The sequence below is a fragment of the Giraffa tippelskirchi genome, chromosome 5 (genome assembly GCF_054371585.1).
Source record: "Giraffa tippelskirchi isolate mGirTip1 chromosome 5, T2T-mGirTip1v1.2.pri, whole genome shotgun sequence".
Lineage (NCBI taxonomy): Eukaryota > Metazoa > Chordata > Mammalia > Artiodactyla > Giraffidae > Giraffa > Giraffa tippelskirchi.
The window spans coordinates 18655600-18676599 of NC_137279.1; the positions used below are offsets into that span (position 1 = coordinate 18655600).

The following is a 21000-nucleotide window of genomic DNA, read 5'->3' on the forward strand; positions in this document are numbered from 1 at the left end:
GCTACTTCTTTAGTTCTTTCCTTTCTGTCATTTTGAAGGTATAATTTTATACCATTTTCCATATGCTTATAGATTCTTTCAAATACTTTGAAGAAGGTCACCTTTCTCAACTGTTCCTTTCTTTACTTGCTTTGTTTTAAATTTGTGGTTCATGTCAGAATACAATTTACTTGCTTTTGGCTTGAGAAACTGATGCAAAATCTGGCAAAACCTGACATTATTAACCTAACAAAGAAGCAAAAGGTCTAAGAAGCAGAGTCAGTGAACTGAGGATAAATTTATGCTTTTATTTAAAAAAGGAAGTAAAAGTGTATCCTCTTAAATAACTTTCTACATGAGTATATGCTATTTTGGTTGTGTAGTTGATTAACATTAATTTGAAGGAACTCTGTTTATTCACACTAGTAATTTAGAAATGCATTCTAAACTGTCAAATTATGCTCATTTATATTAATACAGGCAGCACCATTTAAAAATCAAGCCTGTATTAATACTTCTTCAGAACTTTTTCATCTTCCCCAACTGAAACTTAAACACTAGCTCCCTATCCCTCCCCTTGCCCCAGCCCCCTGGCAGCCACCATTTGACTTTCTGATCATGGATTTGACTGCTCTAGGTACTTCATGTAAATGGAATCATGCAGTATGTGCTGTCTTGTGACTGGCTTATTTCACTTAACATAATGTCTTCAAGACTCGTCCATGTTAAATCATGTCAAAATTTTCTTCCTCTTAAAAAAATGAATGATGTTTGTATGCATATACTGCATTTTGTGTATCTAAATATCTGTGAACAGTTGGGTTGCTTTTATATTTTGGCTATTGTGAATACTGCTGCTGTGAATGTGGGTGTACAAATTTTCGTTTGATTTTTTTCCAACAATTTATTATGAAAAATTGTACACATACCAGAAAGTTGAAAGAATTTTACCGTGGACATATGTATTCCTATCACTAGATTCTACCACTGATATTTTACTATGTATGTTTGCTTTATCAGTATTTAGCCATCTCTTTATCCATCTGTCTATCTTACTTTTTTGGAAGTGTTTCAGAGTATTTTATAGAAAATACATTTTCTTCTAAATGCTTCACCATATATATCATTAACCAGAGATCAGTATTAGTCTAGTTTTTCTCTTAATGTAAAATGTATATACAATGATAGCTCAGTTGGTAAAGAATCTGCCTGCAATGCAGGAGGCCCTGGTTCGATTCCTGGTCGGGAAGATCCACTGGAGAAGGGATAGGCTACCCATTCCAATATTCTTGGGCTTCCCTTGTGGCTCAGCTGGTAAATAATCCACCTGCAATGCGGGATACCTGGGTTCAAGCCTGTTTCATTAAGCTCCTTCAGTCATTTGCAAAAGTTAATCTTTATATGGTATTCCCTGATGGCTCAGAGGGTAAAGAGTCTGCCTGCAATGTGGGAGACCTGAGTTTGATCCCTGGGTCGGGAAGATCCCCTGGAGAAGAAAATGGCAACCCACTCCAGTATTCTTGCCTGGAAAATCCCATGGACGGAAAAGGAGCCTGGCGGGCTACAGCCCATAGGGTTGCAAAGAGTCAGACACGACTGAGAGACTTCACTTTCACTTTTTTCAATTAATATTGACAAATGCATGTACCCATGTAACCGAAACTCCTATCAAGATATAGAACATTACTGTCACCCTAGAAAATTCCATCATGCCTCTTCTCAGCTGCTTCTTTCTCCTCATCCCACAAAGGTAATCACTGTTTTCTAATTCTTCTACTGTATGTTGATTTTGCCTGTTATAGAACTTTATAGGTGAAATCATAAAATGTACTTTTTTTTTTGCATAAGGCTTCTTGCATTTAAGATAATGTTTTTGGGTCATTGATACTGTTGTATAGGTCAGTATTTCCCTTTGTTTTCATTGCTGAGTAATATTCCATCATATGACCATGAATATATCATGTATTTATCCATTGTCTTATGATGACACCTGGCTACCTTATTATGATCACTGGATTACTTATTAGTTTATACAGGATGAAGTAATGTCTCCATTGCTTACTCCTTGACCCTTTAGTTACTAAAATTATGGCTTAGTAAATGCTTATAAAGGGATCTTTTAAAGTAGTGTATTTAAAGTCCTTCTGAATTCCCTGATAGGTCAGCAACACCATTTCATTTTACCTTAGGTCCTAGCCAGTGAACAAAATAAAGTATTCACTTACTTTAAATGTGTATTACCTTACATGCTAGTCACATCTTGAGACTGTAAACTGCCTCCCGATACTACTGCTGTCTGAGTTTTTGAAAGAACACTGTTGGTTTACTCTTGAGAGGTGGGTGGCAGTAGGAGGCTTTGTGTAGTTTCTGGTGGTTGCAGGTGGGGGAGTTGTCACTGTAGCCAGATGCTTTACCAGCAGCAGCAAAGGGTAGAAGATAGGGATAGGAGAGGGGAGACAGACATTACAGGTTATTGGTAGCTGAAGTCAATCAATTGTAAATTGAAACCCAGTTTTTTTGGAGAGAGAAATTCAAGTTGACCTGTTTGCAGTATTTCACTGAGTAATTAGACTGTATTATCCTATACAATGGCTTCCCTCATAGCTCAGTCAGTAAAGAATCTGCCTGCAATGCAGGAGACCCAGGTTCAATTCCTGGGTTGGGAAGATCCCCTGGAGAAGCAAATGGCAGCCCACTCCAGTATTCTTGCGTGGAGAATCCCATGGACAGAAGAGCCTGGCGGGCTACAGTCCATGGGGTCGCAAGAGCCGGACTTGACTTAGCGGCTAAACCACCACCACCATCCTATACAATCTTTGATAGAATGGCAGCTCTTACAAATTTAAACATACCATCTTTGCCATGTTTTCATCTACTGTATATATGGTGTACATGCTTTGTATCTATTCTCAAAATACCATAAGAACATCAAGATTCACTTGATAATACTATCTCTTTTCATTTAATTTGTGATATCCAGGAGAAAATGTAATTTTAAAAATTCTTCATGGTTTAAGGACAAGTAACCAAGGATATCAAAGGAGCATTTAAACTATTAAGACCCACTCTGTATTTTCCAGAAGGTATGAAAGTAATACTACTTAATAGGTTAGCTGCCACCCTGCACTTTCAAAGCACTTTAGTCATTCATCTGTCTGAGGTAAGACGATATTTGCACCCTTAGTTAACAGATGGGAACTCTCTCCCCCCGACCCCATGTTTTACTGTATTTGAATTCCAGAATATATCCAGAGCTTTCCAAATAGTGCTTATTATCGTCTGGTGGCCTAACAAAAATTTCTTTTAATAATGGCTTTCCCCACTTATCCTAAATACTTCTGGGATATTTTTTCAGAAGTTATTAAAACTCAAAGAAACAGTTGTCAGTTTTTGTGGTAACAGTAAAAATAAATTTTAACTTGAAAATTTTTAAGAGATTATATCATTCATAGATGATAAAACAATTACATATAAAAATAGGTAAAATATCTCATAAGTTTGTATAAAATCTTTAAACAAATATGATGTGTACCTAGTTGATGGTTTTCCTTCTGGAAAAGAAATTATGGAATCCAGTATCTCAATTTAATAAATTTAAAAACTGTACTATATTGGTCCATGTATATTTGTGGTTAACAAAGAGAAAGGACAGAACCACAGGTGTTTATTTACTGATTTCATCAGTAGGGGTTATGAGGATAGCATCTCTGCAAATTCCTGGTTATGTATTACTTGAGCCAATAATCTTAAAGTAGAGTATGTTTACAGGAACTCTGTAATGTGAAGAAGTAAAGAGTTGTCATTTTCAGATACCTGGTTTTGCTGGTCTTTGTTCATTTAAGTGCAGGAACTTTTGAAGGCAAAAATTCCAAAGCCTGATTTATTTTATGTGTGCTTATTTACAAGTATGTTTAATCCTGCTCTTGTTTTTGAGCTTAATACCACATAAAAATATTAATCATTAGGTGGTCTTAATGTAGCTCTCTTCAGCACTTCTGTAGAAAGTCATTGTCAGAGAATTCATTCTAATTCAAGGTTAATTAGTGTACCATTAAAATAATGCGTTACAAAAATTAATTACATCGCAGGTCAAAAAACCTGTTAAAAAGCAGAGTGTAAATGTCTGAGAGCACATCGTCCTCCTTAAAACATTGCTATACGAGTGCCACCCTTCTGGAAAATATCTCCAATGTGAAAATCACTACTGAGGTCCAGTCATAGGTGTTTCCCTAAAGTAAATTTTTGGCACCACACATGGAAAATTTAAAATATAACTCCCCATTAACAGTAAAATGTGTTGCCTGTCTGCTTCCACACCGAAACAGCTAAGGAGTTATATTTTAGCATTAATCAATGGAACCCTATTGGGTTAAACCTAAGGAGAAGTCAGGGATCTTGTTGAGGAATAGAAATTATCCGTACATCTTACAGTAAAAATACTAGATATATTATGTTTTCTTACTTAACTGTTAGGTAGTTCTGGTAGGTGCCCTGTGTAAGTCTGTCACACATCATTTTAACTATATGGTGATTCTTGTTAATAATTTGATAGCCATAAAATGTACCCTTAAAATTAGAACTAAAAATAATACAGACTTTGACATTTTACCTGATTATTTAATGTAAAAGCTGTGAAACAGTTATATTGAATTATAAAATACTTTACACATTGGTATTTGTTCTGAGGATCAAATTAGAATATCTAATTATTCATATGGAGGGTTTTAAAATGAGTGCCTCAGTAACAGTAAATCAGTATACATTAGAGCTGGGGAACATTTAACATAGGCAACACTGTTCTCTATCAACAATACATTTTTTATTTGGCTTTTAGAATTGTCTCCATTTTAAAAAATTATTAGTGGGCTCTGAACTAATAATTAACTAAGTGGTTTTGCTGTTACAATAAAGTGTGACTGATTTGCCCACATTTAAAAATTTTCTGCTTCCCTTCTCTGCATTTTGCATACAAAACAGATATTCACAGGTAAGTAAAAATAAATTGAGCAAATGAAAGAAATGGAAAGGACAATTTTTAAGGAAGAAGTTGTCTTACTTTGGGTTTTTGCTGTTGTTTGTTTTTTTCAAGAATAGCTCCTGGTTAATTAGTTGAATGAATAGGTATGTGAAGAGAGTCTGAAAGATGAAGAATGTAAGTGGGTTAAGAAAAGCTTTCTTCAGAGGTGCTTTTTACTTTTAAGTCCTCTTTGTCCTAGCTTATATCTGTTTAAATCTTTTCTAAAATAACATAAAGCAGGGATTTCAACTTAATGTGAAAAAACATTCCATTCTTTTAAAAATGACAACATCACTACCACCCTCAAAAAGTAGTGTTAAGCCATAATCACTCATTTCTTCAGAAAAGCCCTTAGCTTTGGGGGTTTTGTTTATTCTCTGGACCAATTAGGCTCCTTTTGTTAACTAAGCCAAGATTTTCTGACAGTAGAGAAAAGAATTAACACATCGATAGTAACTGTTTGTCTTTGGTAGACAATAGTTAAAATTGTTTAATATTTATTACGCTGTCTCTTAACAGTTAATTGTCTATTCTGTTTTACAAGTGGCTTTCATGTCAACATTTGGAGTTAAATACTAGTAGACTTGTACTAATGTTTGGGGGATATTTCAGGGTGTAAATTTGAGCTATGAAGGGGAAATGCTTGTGATTACATTTTCTTACATTTTATGGAATAATCTTGAGTAAATTTAGATATATTACATTCAGATTATGATCTCTACCTAGGTTTAAGTACCATTTTTTTTTTTAATTCATAAGAGTTGTTTCACCAAAAGTGAACATAATAATTTGAAATTAATCTCTCATTTCATCAAAGTACTTTAAAATTTACAAAGTGTTATTGCATAGTTCATACATTCAATAAATGTTACTGGTATTATTGTTGTTAGTATTATCCTTATCCCTACTCTATGGATAAAGAAACTGATCAGGCTGAAGAAAGTCACTGGGCTAGTATCTAACAGATCCCCAAAGTAGAACTCAGGAATTCCTGTTGTTTTCTTCATTTACTGCTTTTCCCATAGAACATTTTATATTAATCATTCTTAGAATAGTTAACCTATATTTTTACTTATTTCTGTATCTTTCTTAAGACCTTATGTCTTTTATATGGCCCACAACTGGATTAACAAATTCATTTGTCTTTTTCTGTGTTTTTAGGGCAGAACTCTACTCCACTGGGCTTGTGATCGAGGACATAAGGAACTAGTCACAGTCTTGCTACAATATAGAGCTGATATTAACTGTCAGGTAAGAGTGATGAAAAGAAAATGTTTTTTAAAAAATGAGGTAAAATCTATATAAAGTAAAATTTATCATATTAACGGTTTTAAAGTGTACAATCCAGTGGCATTAATATATTTAACAATGTGCAGCCATTGCTACTATCTTGTCCTAACATTTTCATCACCCCAGAAGGACAAGGACAGTTTGTACCCGTTAAGTTGTCACTCCCTATTTCCCTTCCATTCCAGATCTTAGCAACAACTAGTCTTTCTGTTTCAATGGATTTGCCTATTTTGGATATTTCATATAAATGGGATCATAAAATATGTGGCCTTTGTTTCTGGCTTCTTTCACTTGGCATGTTTTCAGAGATTATCCATGTTGTAGCAGGTAATTGCACTTCTTTCGTTTTTATGACTAAGTAATATTCTGTTGTATGTATAGAACACATTTTATCCTTCATCAACTGATGAGTAATTGAGTTGTTTTCACCTTTTGGCAATTGTGAATAATTGCTGTGAACAATTTGCATACATGTTTTTGTTCAAAACTTGTTTTCAGTTCTATTGGTTCTGTACCTAGGAGGAGAATTTCCGATATGGTAATTTGATGTTTAACTTTTTGAGGAAACTCCAAACTGCTTTCTACAGGAGCCACACAATTTTACATTCCCACCAGCAATGCAATGCATAAGTGTTTCAGTACTTCTACTTCTTCGCCAGTACTTGTTATTTTCTTGTTTAATAGCCATTCTAGTGGGGTGTAGTGATCTCATCATAGTATGATTTGGATTTGCATTTCCCTAGTGAGTATTTTTTCATGTACTTGTTAACAGCTTGTCTATCTTCTTTGGAAAAATGTCTGTTCAAGTGTTTTGCCCTTTTTTAAACTGAGGGGGTTTTTTATATTTAAGAAGTAAAAGTTCTTATATTCTGGACCTTAAAGCATTATCAGATGTATTATTTGCAAATATCTTCTCCCTTTCTGTGGGTTATCTTCTCACTTTCTCAATAGTGTCCTGTGGTGCACATAAAGTTTACAATTTTGATGAAGTTCAGCATATCTGTTTTCGTTGGTTGTGCTTTTGGTGTCATACCTAAGAAACAATTGCCAAATTCATGATTATTAAGATTTACCATGCACCCCTAGAAACTCTGTACTCATAACTAACTCCCCATTCCCCTGCCCCCCATAACCCTAGCAACCACCATTCTACTCTCCATGAATTTGACTACTCTAGATACATCATATAAATAGAATCATACACTATTTGTCCTTTTGTGACTGGCTTATTTCACTTAGCATAATGTCTTCAAGGTTTATCCGTGTTGTACCATGTGACAAAATTTTTTCCTTTTTAAAACTCAGTATTGTTGCATTGTATGTATACACCATATTTTGTTTATCCAAATATCCATCTACAGACATTCAGGTTACTTTCACCTTTTGGCTATTGTGATTAATACCTCTATGAATATGAGTAGCAGATATTTGTTTTGAGTGCTTGCTTTCACTTCTTTTGAGTATATACCCAGAAGTAGAATTGCTGGATCATATGGTAATTCTTTAATGTTTTGAGGATCACCATAGCATTTCCACAGTGGCTGCACCATTTTACCTTCCCATCAGCAATGCACAGATATCCCAGTTTCTCCACATCCTTACCAACACTTGTTATTTTCTTTATTTTTGATATTAGCCATCCTGGTGGATGTGAAGTAATATCTCATTGTGGTTTTGATTTGCATTTTCCTAATGATTAATGATGTTGAATATTATTAATGCTGACCAGTTAATATTGGCCATATGTTCATCTTCTTTGGAGAAATGTCTGTTCATGTCCTTTGCCCATTCTTTAATTGGGTTGGTTGGGGTTTTTTATTGTTAAGTTGTAAGGTGTGTTAGTCACTCAGTCGTGTCCGACTCTTTGCGACCCCATGGACTGTAGCCTGCCAGGCTTCTCTGTCCATGGGATTTCCCAGACAAGAACATAGAAGTAGGTTGCCATTTCCTTCTCCAGGGGATATTCTGAATATTAGTCCCTTATCATGTACACAGTTTACAAATATTTTCTCTTATTCTGTGGGTGGTCTTTCACGCTGCTGATAATAGTGTCCTTTGATACACAGCAGCTTAAAATTTTGAGGAAGTTCACCTTATCTATCTTTCCTTTTATTGCCTGTGTTTTTGGTGTCATATCCAAGAAGTCATTGCCAAATACCATGTCATGAAGTTTTTTTCCCCATATTTTCTTTAAGAGTTTTATAATTTTAGCTCTGTTATTTGACCTGTTTTGAGTCAAAGGTAGGGTCTTCATTTTTTTTGCATGTGCATTTTCAGTTTTCCCAGTGCCATTCATAGATTGAAAAGACTGTCCTTTCTTCACTGAATGGTCCTGATACCCTTGTCAAAAATCATGTGACCATTGTCAAAAACCACGTGACCATATATGCAAGAGTTTGGGATCTCTATGCTATTCCATTTGTCTATATGTTTGTCTTTATGCCAGTACTACACTGGTTTAATTACTATATCTTTATAGTAAATTTTAAAATTAGGAAATGTGAGACTTCCAACTTGTTTTTCTTTTTCAAGACTTTTGGCTGTTCTGAGTCCTTTGTGTTTCCATGTAAATTTTAGGATGGATTTTTCTCTTTTTACAAAAGAGTCATTGGGGTTTTGCTAGAGGTGGCATTGAATCTGTAGATCAATTTGGGAGTACAGTTTTCCCCTGTTCTCTGAAAGCAAAGCGAAGAATGAAACCTTTTGTAAGCCAAAATGATGTAAAGCGAAGAAGCAGTTACCTTAGGACATATCTTGCTAGTGCATGCACAAAATAAACTGAGATAAAGCACTGATGCAGGCACAGTTAAAAGTTAAGGTGGCTTCGTGCTGAGGTGCAGAGTGTAGTTGCTGGAGAAGGAGCACTAACTACTCTTGGTGCTCAGAGTGCACACTCCTCTACAATGCCCAGCTGCACAACAAAGACTGAGTGCTCATTTTGCTTTTTGGCTTTTTTTTTTTTGTAAAAGCAAAAGTCCTCTAGGTTTTTTTTTTTTTTTTTGGTTAGCAAAAACAGGTAGTTAAGGTAGGTCTTTAGTAAAGCGAAGTGGCATAAAGCAGACTTTTAAAAGCAGGGATACTCATATTGTCATTTCAACAGTGGTTAAGTCTTCAGTTCATGGAATGACTTTTCTTTATTTGTGTCTCTAATTTATTTCAAAACTGTTTTACAATTTTCAGTGTACAATTCTTTTGCCTCCTTGCTTTGGTTTATTCCTAAGTATTTCATTCTTTTTTGACACTACTGTAAATGAAACTGTTTTCTAAATTTCACTTTCTGATTATTCATTGTTAGTGTTTAGTAATGCAACCGATTTTTGTGTGTTGATTTTATATCCAGCAACTTTGCTGAATTTCCTTAATAGTTCTAACAGCTTTTTGTGGAAGCTTAAAGATTTTCTGCATATAAGATATGTTGTCTATGAACAGAGATATTTTTACTTCTTCCTTTCCAGTTTGGATGTCTTTTATTTCATTTTCTTGCCTAATTACTCTAGGTCTTCTAGTACTATGTTGAATAAAATAGTGAAAGTGGGCTGCTGCTGCTACTGCTAAGTCACTTCAGTCATGTCTGACTCTGTGCGACCCCATAGACAGCAGCCCACCAGGCTCCCCCGTCCTTGGGATTCTCCAGGCAAGAACACTGGAGTGGGTTGCCATTTGGGCATCCATGTCTTATTCAGGAGTTTGCTTTTTAATTTAGTATGTCAGATATAAAATGCTTTTCCTTTTCATAATATTTGTTGTCATGTACATCCATTCCACTTTAGCCCATGACCTCACCCTGAACTTTTAATCAAGTCTGAAATGTTTGGTTCTAACTATACTCTCCAATTCATTTCACTCTAAATCTTATTTGACCTTATGGAAATCCCTAGTGTCTTGACTGATTACTTCTTCCATTTTAGCTCATTTGTCCACTCTCATGCTATTATTATGTTCAACTTCATTCCCATTCCCTATTTTTCAGCTATGGTAACCATCTGGCAAAACTTTAATTCTGATTAATCCAGTTGCCTGCCTTCTATACATCTACACTTTGGCTCTAGGCAAAGCTAGGGAAACAAAATCACACATCCCTGACATTATCAAAAATCATGGTATCAATCTGTAATTTTGGCTGGCATGTCTTAATGGTCTTTCTTATTCTCACATTTTCTCCTATTTCACAGACAAAATAGAAGAAATCTTTATCAACTATATGTATCTCAGCCAGTAGTTGCACCAACATATATTTCTTCTTGTCTTCTCAGACAGTTAAAACTTGCAATATCTAACATTGAACTTGCAGTGCATGCTCAGTTGTGTCTGACTGTTTGCAACCCTGTGGACTGTAGCCCACCAAGCTCCTCTGTCCATAAAATTTTCCAGGCAAGAGGACTGGAGGGTATTGCCATTTCTTCCTCTAGGGGATCTTCCCGACCCAACGATCAAACCCACGTCTTGTGCATCTCTTGCATTGGCAGGCATTCTTTACCACTAGCACCACCACTGAACTTACTCTCAACTACCACTCCCATCCTCACCCAATAACTGGCACCAACATCCACCCAGTGTTCTAGGAATCAGCCTTGATTTTTCTCTCATTTTCACATCCACTGAAGTCCTCTAGGTTCTGTCTCCTAAGTATATCTCAAATCTACCCGCTTCTCTGTTTCAACATTGCCAGCACCCACCATATCCTTGCTTCTAATCCTGATGTCCTTAGGTGTATTTCCTTCCCACTTTTCATCTGGAAAGACTTTTTAAGATGCTAATTTGTAAATATTTCTCTTGTTTTCTTTTATTGTTCTAAAATTAAATCTAAATGTGATTTGTCCTGTGAAGGCCTTCATGATCTGGGCTTTGCTTACCTCTCCACCTATTTCTCAACACACTCCTAGCTTATGCACCATCCCTGCTATGATAAATTTCACTGATTCTGAAGAACTTGACATGTTGCTCCCCTGTTGGGCTTTTTAGATACTGTTTTCTCTCTTCTTCATTCTCCCTCCTAGGCCTAATTTTACATATCATTTCCTCCAGGAAGCCTTCCTTCACTCTGACCAGATAGACACCTCCACTATCTCTTATAGCTCCCTATTCTTAAGCTCATCAAAGAGCTACCACAATGCAGTCACCGTGTATTGTAATTAATCATGTACATGTCTGTATCCTTGACACCACCATAAACAAGTACTAGAGTATGACTGTCACCAGTACCCTGTATGTCTGACATATAGATGTTGCTCAATAAATATTGAACAAAGTAATATCAGCTTATAAAGAAGGTGACAGAATGTTAGAAAAATAAATCATGAGAACCAGAAAAGGCCTAAGCATTTACCAGAACCTTTGCGTTTCCTTGTTATTTTATTAGAATAAATGTTTTATTCCCATTAGACTTGTGTGCATTCTTCTTGGGCTAGTTCCTAGCTTTGAGTCACAGGTCAAAGTCATAACCTTAGGCCATATATATTTCACTTTTTTTCTTTGTAGGTTGTATATGTACAAAGGGAAAACTCAAAAAATGCAAACAACTAATTTTTTAAAAATTCTCTTTTGTTTCAGAACTTTTATGTATTAAGGAAAATTAGCTCTTTGTGATATAATAATTATTAAAATGTTTCTTCTAATACTTGTTATCACTTCATGATTTCTGTAATCCATCTAGAATTAGGATCACATGTATGTAATAGGAATTTTATTTTTGTCCAGATGATTAGCCAGTTCCAATAATGTTTATTGAATAATCTTTTCTGATTTAAAGTGTCTTCTTTTTATATTCTCACTTATCTATGAATTTCACCGTGTTTCTAGCTGTTCTTCTGTTGCTCTCTTTTTCTGCTCACATACTTGTGCTATGCTGCTTTAAATATTGTAGCTTCAAAATATGTTTTAATACCTGGCAGGATAGATTGCTTAATTACTTATTCAGAATATTTCCTGTTGTTTTTGCTTGTCGGTTTCTCTGTGTGAGCTTTGAAATTGTCTTTCTAGCCCTTGCGTCCTCCAGTCACCACCAAAACGAAAACTTATTGGTGCACTCATGTCTTTAATTTGGTTTGGATTGTTAGGGGTAGTATTTTGGATGGAAGTGTCCCCAGTTTAGGCTTAGGCTGAGGTTTTTGCATGTGGGTTTCTTGTATTCTATTTGTTTGAGTATCATAAGACAAACAGTATAAAAAACTGCCATATGTAGTTTTATAGAATACTCTTTACCTAACACTAAACTTCAGTGCAAAGTAAAAGTTCCATGTAGCTTTTTAGGGTGAATAAGTTAGGACTACATGCCCCTCCTTGCCCTCTTTGTCATCATATGACCACTTTGTGTTGTTCCTAGCCTTGGTTTTCCTTTGTTATTGACAATCCTAATCCATATGATCTAGCTTCAGTTAAGGGAATGTTTTGGCTTTGTCAGCTTGGGTTGCTAACATGCTTGGAGATTTGCTCTCAAAATAGCTTTCCCCCTGTAATTTCTTCTTTGGTTTCCTTATTGAAAACTCTTTTCAAATATAGACAATACAAACATAGTAAATGGAAGGAAATGTTCATCTCCCTCATGACTCAATCTTTCTTAAACAACATTATTATTGACTGGTCTATCGGTTGCCAAAAAGGAAAATCAATTTTATTAGAAGTATTTGCTTGGCTGCAGATCTTGGTACTAACCCAGCAGAGACAGGCTGATGTTATCAAGTATCTGAAGACTAATTTTTACCATTAGCCTGAAACGGAGTAGTAATTAAAGATAGGTCAACGTCTACTCTGTGTTTTCCTGTCATTTTTACCTTTCAGTATATCTCATATATACTTTTATTGCACTGCAGTTTCTACATTCTATGACTCTGATGGAATTGAATCTTTTAATTTTATTTCTGAGAAAGATCCTTTATAGATTTCATTTGTTATCTGGCAGTATTATGTACACAGTTTTGTCTTTTCCACTGCTTGCTATTGATTTTTAGTTCAGCTCTGGAAGTTGGGTTCATAACCACATTTGAGATTAGGATGTGGGTTAAATACACACACACAAACCCCTCAGACCTCTTGAGTAAATTTGATCTTTAAGTCCTGAAGAAAGATTAAAACTACTCTAAGAGCACATTTGAAAGTATCTGAATGCTAAAGATTTATTGCTAGACTTCTCAGATTTATTGTAAAGTAACATGAAAGAAATAAGGGGTTGGGAGAGGAGGAGCACCTATGGTGTTGAATGTCTACACTCTGTACTGGGTATTAAGCAGTTCAAAAGGCGAATATTTTGAGTGTTACTGAAATGTTTGAGGACTTTATGGTATATAAATTACATGAACTTACGATTTATAAAATGGCATAGAGCAACATGCCCTCCCACAGAATACCTTGGTGACTGTGTGTTAAAGAAAATTTTGAAAATAGGAGATTCAACTAAATTTATTGTGGTGACCATTTTGTAATACATACAAAAATGGAATCATTGTTGTATACCTAAAACAAATGTTATATGTCAATTATATCTCAATTTTAAAAAAGAATAGTTGTGAAATGAAAGAATGAGTAAACCTGAAAAAATGAAATTCTATATGCCTATGTGGTTTTATGAAATAAATAGGAAATATATATAGATATATATTTTAAAGAATGGGGATAATGACAATTCTAGATTTATCCAGGTGTTGTAGGGCTTAAAATGATGACATAGCCCCACTACCTCAGGGCTATCCTCCTGGTTCTTGGCCAAGTGGGCTCTTTCCCAAGTTCACCAAGCATATTGCTGCTAACACAGCCCTTCTAAGGCTACTATTTATTATGTCGTTGACCTACTCAAAACTCTCTAATGACTGCACTGCTTATAGGATAAATTCAAAACTATAGATTTGAATTTGGGAGGGGAGGGTGAGGGGACACAAAAGTATATAAATAAAACCATCTGATTCTATTATGTGTGTGGGGGGAGGGGTAAGATATAAAACAGTTTTTTAGTATTTACTGTGTACCAGGCATTTTATGTATAATTGTCACATCAATCCTATAATGTAGGAATATTATTATCTGCATTTTAGTGATAAAGAAACAGAAGTCATAGAGCTAGTAAGTGATAAAGTCTAGGCTTGAAAATGTCGTTTTGGTTCTAAAGCCCAAGCCCTTATCCTCTGTCTGTAAATTTTGAGTGCATTTCCTTCTCATCTTTACTTGCTCTACTTACATAATACGTGTGTGTGTATTTTTAAAGATACTTAGTACATTATTGCACATAAATATTTTCTTCCATTCAGTGAATTGTCATTTCACTTGCTTGATAATATCCTTTGAAAACACAAAATTTTTAATTTTGATGAAGCCTAATTTATCTATTTTTTAATTTTGTTGTGTTTTTGGTGGTGTTTCTAAGAAACGATTGACTTGTTAGAGATCATAGTGATTAAGCCTTTTCCTTCTAATAATTTTATAGTGTTATCTCTTACATTTAGGTCTTTGATTAATTTTGAATTAACTGTATATGATGTAAGATAGGAGGCTGACTTCATTCTTTTACATATGGATATCCAGATGTTTCATTTGACACCAGAAGATGAGCCCCACAGGTCAGAAGGTGTCCAATATGCTACTGAGGAAGAGTGGAGAGCAATTACTAATTGCTCCAGAAAGAATGAAGCAGTTGGGCCAAAGTGGAAAAACACACAGTTGTGGGTGTGTCTGGTGATGAAAGTATAGTCCGATGCTGTAAAGAAAAATATTGCATAGGAACCTGGAATGTTAGGTCCATGAATTAAGGTAAATTGGATGTGGTCAAGCAGAAGACGGCAAGGGTGGAACATTGACATCTTAGGAATCAGTGAACTAAAATGGACGGGAATGGGTGAATTTAATTAAGATGACCATTATATTTACTTCTGTGAACAAGAATCCCTTAAAAGAAATGGAGTAGCCCTCCTTTCATAGTCAACAAGAGTCCAAATTGCAGTACATGAGTGCAGTCTCAAAAATGTTAGAATGATCTTGGTTCATTTCCAAGGCAAACCATTCGACATCACAGTAACCCAGGTCCATGCCCCAACCACTAATGTCAAAGAAGCTGAATGGGTTCTCTGAAGACCTACAAGATCTCTAGAATGACACCAAAAAAGATGTCCTTTTCATCATAGGAGATTGGAATGCAAAAATAGGAAGTCATGAGATACCTGGAGGAACAGGCAAGTTTGGCCTTGGAGTATGCAATGAAGCAGGGCAAAGGCTAACAGAGTTTTGCCAAGAGAACACACTGGTCATAGTAAACACCCTCTTCCTACAACACAAAAGATGATGCTCAACACATGGGCATCACCAGATGGTCAATATTGAAATCAGATTGATTATATTCTTTGCAGCTGAAGATGGAGAAGCTCTATACAGTCAGCAAAAACAAGACCTAGAGGTGACTGTGGCTCAAATCATGAGCTCCTCATTTCAAAACTCAGGCTTAAATTGAAGAAAGTAGGGAAAACCTCTAGACCATTAAGGTATGACCTAAATCAAATCCCTTGTAACTATACAGTGGCAGTCATGAATAGATTTGAGGAATTAGATCTGGTAGACAGAGTACCTGGACAACTGTGGATGGAGGTTCGTAACACTGTATGGAAGGCGGTGACCAAAACCATCCCAAAGAAAAAGAAATGCAAGAAGGCAAAATAGTTGTCTGAGGAGGCTTTACAAATAGCTGAGGAAAGAAGAGAAGTGAAAAGCAAGGGAGAAAGGGAAAGATATACCCATCTGAATGCAGGTTCCAGAGAACAGCAAGGAGAGATAAGAAGGCCTTCTTTAATGAACAAGGCAAAGAATTAAAAAACAGAATGAAAAAGACTAGAGATCTTTTTCTGCTAGGCTCTTCAGTCGACTGTACACAACTGAGGAAAGAATCAGTGGACCTGAAGATATGTTAGTGAAAACTTATAAAACTGACATGCACAAAGAAAAAGGAATGAAAGAAAAATAAAAAGAGCATTTCTGAGACCTTTTGAACAATTTTATAAGGTGTAACATACATGTAAGTGGAATATCAGAAGAGCAAATAGAGCAGAGAAATATTGGAATGACTGGCAATTTTCCAAATTAATGATACACACCAAATCACAAATCTAGGTTTGCTCAGCAAACACCAAACAGGATGAATACTATTATAAAGGGAGGAAGGTAAAAGGAGTTAAATGGAATAAGGTTTCTACATTTCATCCAAGTGGTAAAATGTCAGCAGGTAATAAGTAAATTAAGTAGTGAAATAAGTAGGGAAAGGAGTACAGCAGGGCTGTCTGCTGTCACCCTGTTTAATCTATATACTGAGCACATCATGAGAAATGCCAGGCTGGATGAGTTACAAGCTGGAATCAAGATAGGCGGGAGAAACATCAACAACCTCAGATATGTGGATGATACCACTTTTAATTGCAGAAAGCAAAGAGGAACTAAAGAGCCTCTTGATGAGGATGAAGGAGGAGAGTAAAAGAGCTGACTTAAAACTAAATATTAAAAAAAACTAAGATCATGTCATCTGGCCCCATTAGTCAGTTCAGTCGCTCAGTTGTGTCCGACTCTTTGCGACCCCATGAATCGCAGCACGCCAGGCTTCCCCGTCCATCACCAACTCCCGGAGTCTACCCAAACCCATGCCCATCGAGTCGGTGATGCCATCCAGCCATCTCATCCTCTGTCGTCCCCTTCTCCTCCTGTCCCCAATCCTTCCCAGCATCAGGGTCTTTTCCAATGAGTCAACTCTTTGCATGAGGTGGCCAAAGTATTGGAGTTTCAGCTTCAACATCAGTCCTTCCAATGAACACCCAGGACAGATCTCTTTTAGGATGGACTGGTTGGATCTTCTTGCAGTCCAAGGGACTCTCAGAGTGAGTAAAGTTGGAAGTAGTGACAGATTTCCCCTTCTTGGGCTCTAAAATCATTGTGCATGGTGACTGCAGGCATGAAATCAGAAGATGTTTGCTTCTTGGCAGGAAAGCTATGATAAACCTAAACAGCATATTGAAAAGCAGAGACATTACTCTGCCGGCAAAGGTCCATATAATCAAGGCTATGGTCTTCCTAGTGGTCACATACAATTGTGAGAGCTGGACCGTAAAAAAGGCAGAACGCCAGAGAAGTGATGCCTTTGAACCGTGATGCTGGAGAAGACTCCTCAAAGTCCCTTGGACAGCAAGGAGATCAAACCAGTCAATCTTAAGGGAGATCAACCCTGAATATTCACCGAAAGGCTCAGTTTCCTTTAGTGATCCAAGACTGTTCACGTTTTATATAAAGAGAGGTCAGTTTTAATAAGTCAGAGTTTTTCATGGAATTTGTCCATTTCATCGTAAGTTATAAAAGACTGACCTAAAATTATTCATAATACCCTCTTGCTATCATTATAGTATCTCTAGAGTGTATAGTGATATCTCTTTTTAAAAATTTTCTGATACTGATAATTTATTTATTTACTGATCATTCTTGCTAAGGGTTTATCAACTTTATTGATGATTTCAAAGAATGAACTTTTAGCTTTGTTGATTGTCTCCATTTTATATTTGGTGTCTGCATTGATTTTTGCTCTTTATTCTTTCTTTCTGCTTTCTTTGGATCTAATATGCTCTTCTTTTTCTGGCTTCTCGACGTGAAAGCTTAGATAATTTATTTCCAACTATTCTAATAGGTGTACTTAGAAGTATAAATTTCTCTTTATGCATTATTTTAAATGCATGTAGCAAATTGTTCTATTCAAAATATTTTTTTTAAATTTCCACTGCAGTTTCTTCAAATACAGTCACACTGGTGGTTAGGGCCTAAATATATGCATGGCGGGGGGTGGGGTGGTTTATACAATTCAACCTATTAACATTATGTCTTTATATTTTAAGTGTGTTTGTTATAAATAGCATGTAGTTGGGTCCTGGTTTTTTTTATCCAGTGTGATCATCTTTACCTTTTAATATTTAAATTTACATTTAATGTAATCACTGATATACTTCTGTTTAATTTTACCATTTTTTGTGGTTTTTTTTTTTTAGTTTGTCTCACCTGCTTTTTGTCTCTTTTTCCTTTCCCAGCTTCTTTTGTATTTGTCAAATATTTTTTTATTATATCATTTTACCTTTTTTATTGCATATTTGTTATTCTTTAATAGAATCACTTTTAGTGGCCATAATAGAAATTACAAAACAGTCCCTTAACTTATTATAGTCTACTTTAAATTAATACTTTTGCCATGCCCTGAACACTGTGAAAAATCTTAAAATGGTTTAATTCTGTTTATCTTTTTCTAGCTTGTGTTGCTGTAATTGTATTACATTATACATGATATATTTTTGCTTCTCTATTTTCTGCATTCCTAACAAGATAACTGTTTTTGCATTAGTCAATAATCTTTTATCATTATTCACATATCTACCCTTTCTAATGCTCTTTCACTTCTTGCGATTTCCTGATTCTATCTGGTATCATTTTTCTTTTGCCTGGAGAACTTTAATATTTCTTGCAGTATTGACTTCTAGTGATGAATCATCTCAGCTTCAGTTGTCTGAGTATGTCTTTTCCACTTATAATTTAGAAAGGTAATTTTGCTTGATAGAGAATTCTGTGTTGGCCAGTTTATTTTTTCTGCCCTTTAGAGCTGTCATTCTGTTATCTTCTAGCTCATATTTTGATTTGAGAAGTTGGCTGGAGTTCTTTTTGTTGTTCCTCTGAAGATAGTGTCTTTTTTCTCTGACTGCATTTAAGATTTTTTCCTATATTTCATTTTCCAGCAGTGGTTAAGTGTTTTGGTTTGATATTTTAAATTCTGCTTGGAGGTCTACATTGAGTTCTTAATTACAGATATTATAATTTTCCAGTTCTAGAATGACCATTTGATTAATTTCACTTATTCCCTCTTTCTATTGAAAATTTCCATCTTTTCTTCTGTTTTCTTTCACATATTTATAATGATTATTGTGAAGTTGATATCTTTTAATTCATGTAGCTGAATCATCTTTGAGGCTGCTGCTTTTAGCTATTTTTTGTTTATGGATCACAATTTCCTACTTGTTCACATGTCTAGATTTTAAATTTTTTCATTTTGAAACAATTTCAAATTTATACAAATAATAAGAGTATGTTTGAATCTTAAACCTTGAACTCAGAGAGTATTTTGCCAACATTATGCCCTACCACCCCTGTGCAAATGATGACATTCTACTTTGTTGTTGTTCAGTTGCCAAGTTGTGTCCTACTCTTTGTGACGCCATGGACTACAGCCTGCCAGGCCTGTCTGTCCCTCACCATTTCTCAGTTTGCCCAAGTTCACGTCCATTGAATCAGTGATGCCATCCAACTCTCTCATCCTCTGCCGCCCTCTTCTTCTTCTGCCTTTAATCGTTCCCAGCATCAGGGTCTTTTCCAATGAATCAGCTGTTCGCATCAGGTGGCCAGAGTACTGGGGCTTCAGCTTCAGCATCAGTCCTTCCAGTGAGTATTCAGGGTTGATCTCCTTTAGGATTGACTGGTTTGATCTCCTTGCTGTCCAAGGGACTCTCAGGAATCTTCTCTAGCACCACAGTTTGAAAGCCTCAATTCTTTGGTGGTCTGCTTTTTATGGTGCAATTCTCACATCTGTATATAACTACTGGAAGGACCAAGGCCTTGACCTATATGGACCTTTGTTGGCAAAGTGATATCTTTGCCTTTTGATATACTGTCTGGGTTTGTCATAGCTTTCCTTCCAAGAAGCAATCGTCTTTTAATTTCCTGGCTGCAGTCACCATCTGCAGTGATTTTAGAGCCCAAAAAGAGGAAATCTGTCACTACTTCCAGTTTTTCCCCTTCTATTTGCCATGAAGTGATGGGGCCAGATGCCAGAATCTTTGTTTTTTTAATATTGAGTTTTAAGCCAGCTTTTTCCCTCTACTCTTTCACTTTCATCAAGAGACTCTTTAGTTCCTCTTTGCTTTCTGTCATTAGAGTGGTATCATCTGCATATCTGAGGTTGTTATTTCTCCTGGCAATCTTGGTTCCAGCTTGTAACTCATCCCATCCAGCTAAAGAATGTTCAAACTATTGGACATTATATTATGTAAGCATAATTCAGCCATCACAATCAGGATATCACCACTGATATATTACAGCTATCTAATCTTAATACCAGATCAGTTCAGTTGCTCAGTCGTGTCTGACTCTTTGCGACCCCATGAACCACACCACGCCAGGCCTCCCTGTCCATCACCAACTCCCAGAGTCCACCCAAACCCATGTCCATTGAGTCGGTGATGCCATCCAACCATCTCATCCTCTGTCGTCCCCTTCTCCTCCTGCCCTGAATCTTTCCCAGCATCAGGGTATTTTCAAATGAGTCAGCTCTAAGCCATCAGGTGGCCAAAGTACTGGAGTTTCAGCTTCAGTATCAGTCCTTCCAATGAATATTCAGGACTGATTTCCTTTAGGATGGACTGGTTGGATCTCCTTGCTGTGCAAGGGACTCTCAAGAGTCTTCTCTAACACCACATTTCAAAAGCATCAATTCTTCGGAGCTCAGCTTTCTTCACTGTCCAACTCTCACATCCATACATGACTACTGGAAAAACCATGGCCTTGACTAGATGGACCTTTGTTGACAAAGTAATGTCTCTGCTTTTCAATATGCTGTCTAGGTTGGTCATAACTTTCCTTCCAAGGAGTAAGCGTCTTTTAATTTCATGGCTGCAATCACCATCTGCAGTGATGTTGGAGCCCAGAAAAATAAAGTCAGCCACTGTTTCTAC

The 21000-nt window shown here is 36.0% G+C and overlaps 1 protein-coding gene across 8 annotated transcripts in view; it reads left to right on the plus strand.

Annotated features, from left to right (window-relative positions):
- ACBD6 (acyl-CoA binding domain containing 6) overlaps window positions 1-21000 on the plus strand; it is a 194383-nt gene that overhangs the window by 85569 nt on the left and 87814 nt on the right. For 5 of the 8 annotated variants that reach the window (XR_014052381.1, XR_014052380.1, XM_081485840.1 and 2 more), the window contains exon 6: window positions 6158-6247. Coding sequence is in view for 5 of the 8 variants with exons in the window: in XM_081485840.1 (XP_081341966.1) it covers window positions 6158-6247 (90 nt within the window). In the remaining 3 variants the exon portion in view is untranslated. Of the gene's footprint in view, window positions 1-6157; window positions 6287-6471; window positions 10073-21000 lie in introns of those variants that run through there. The other 3 variants (XM_081485841.1, XR_014052382.1, XM_081485838.1) reach the window with 3 other exon arrangements.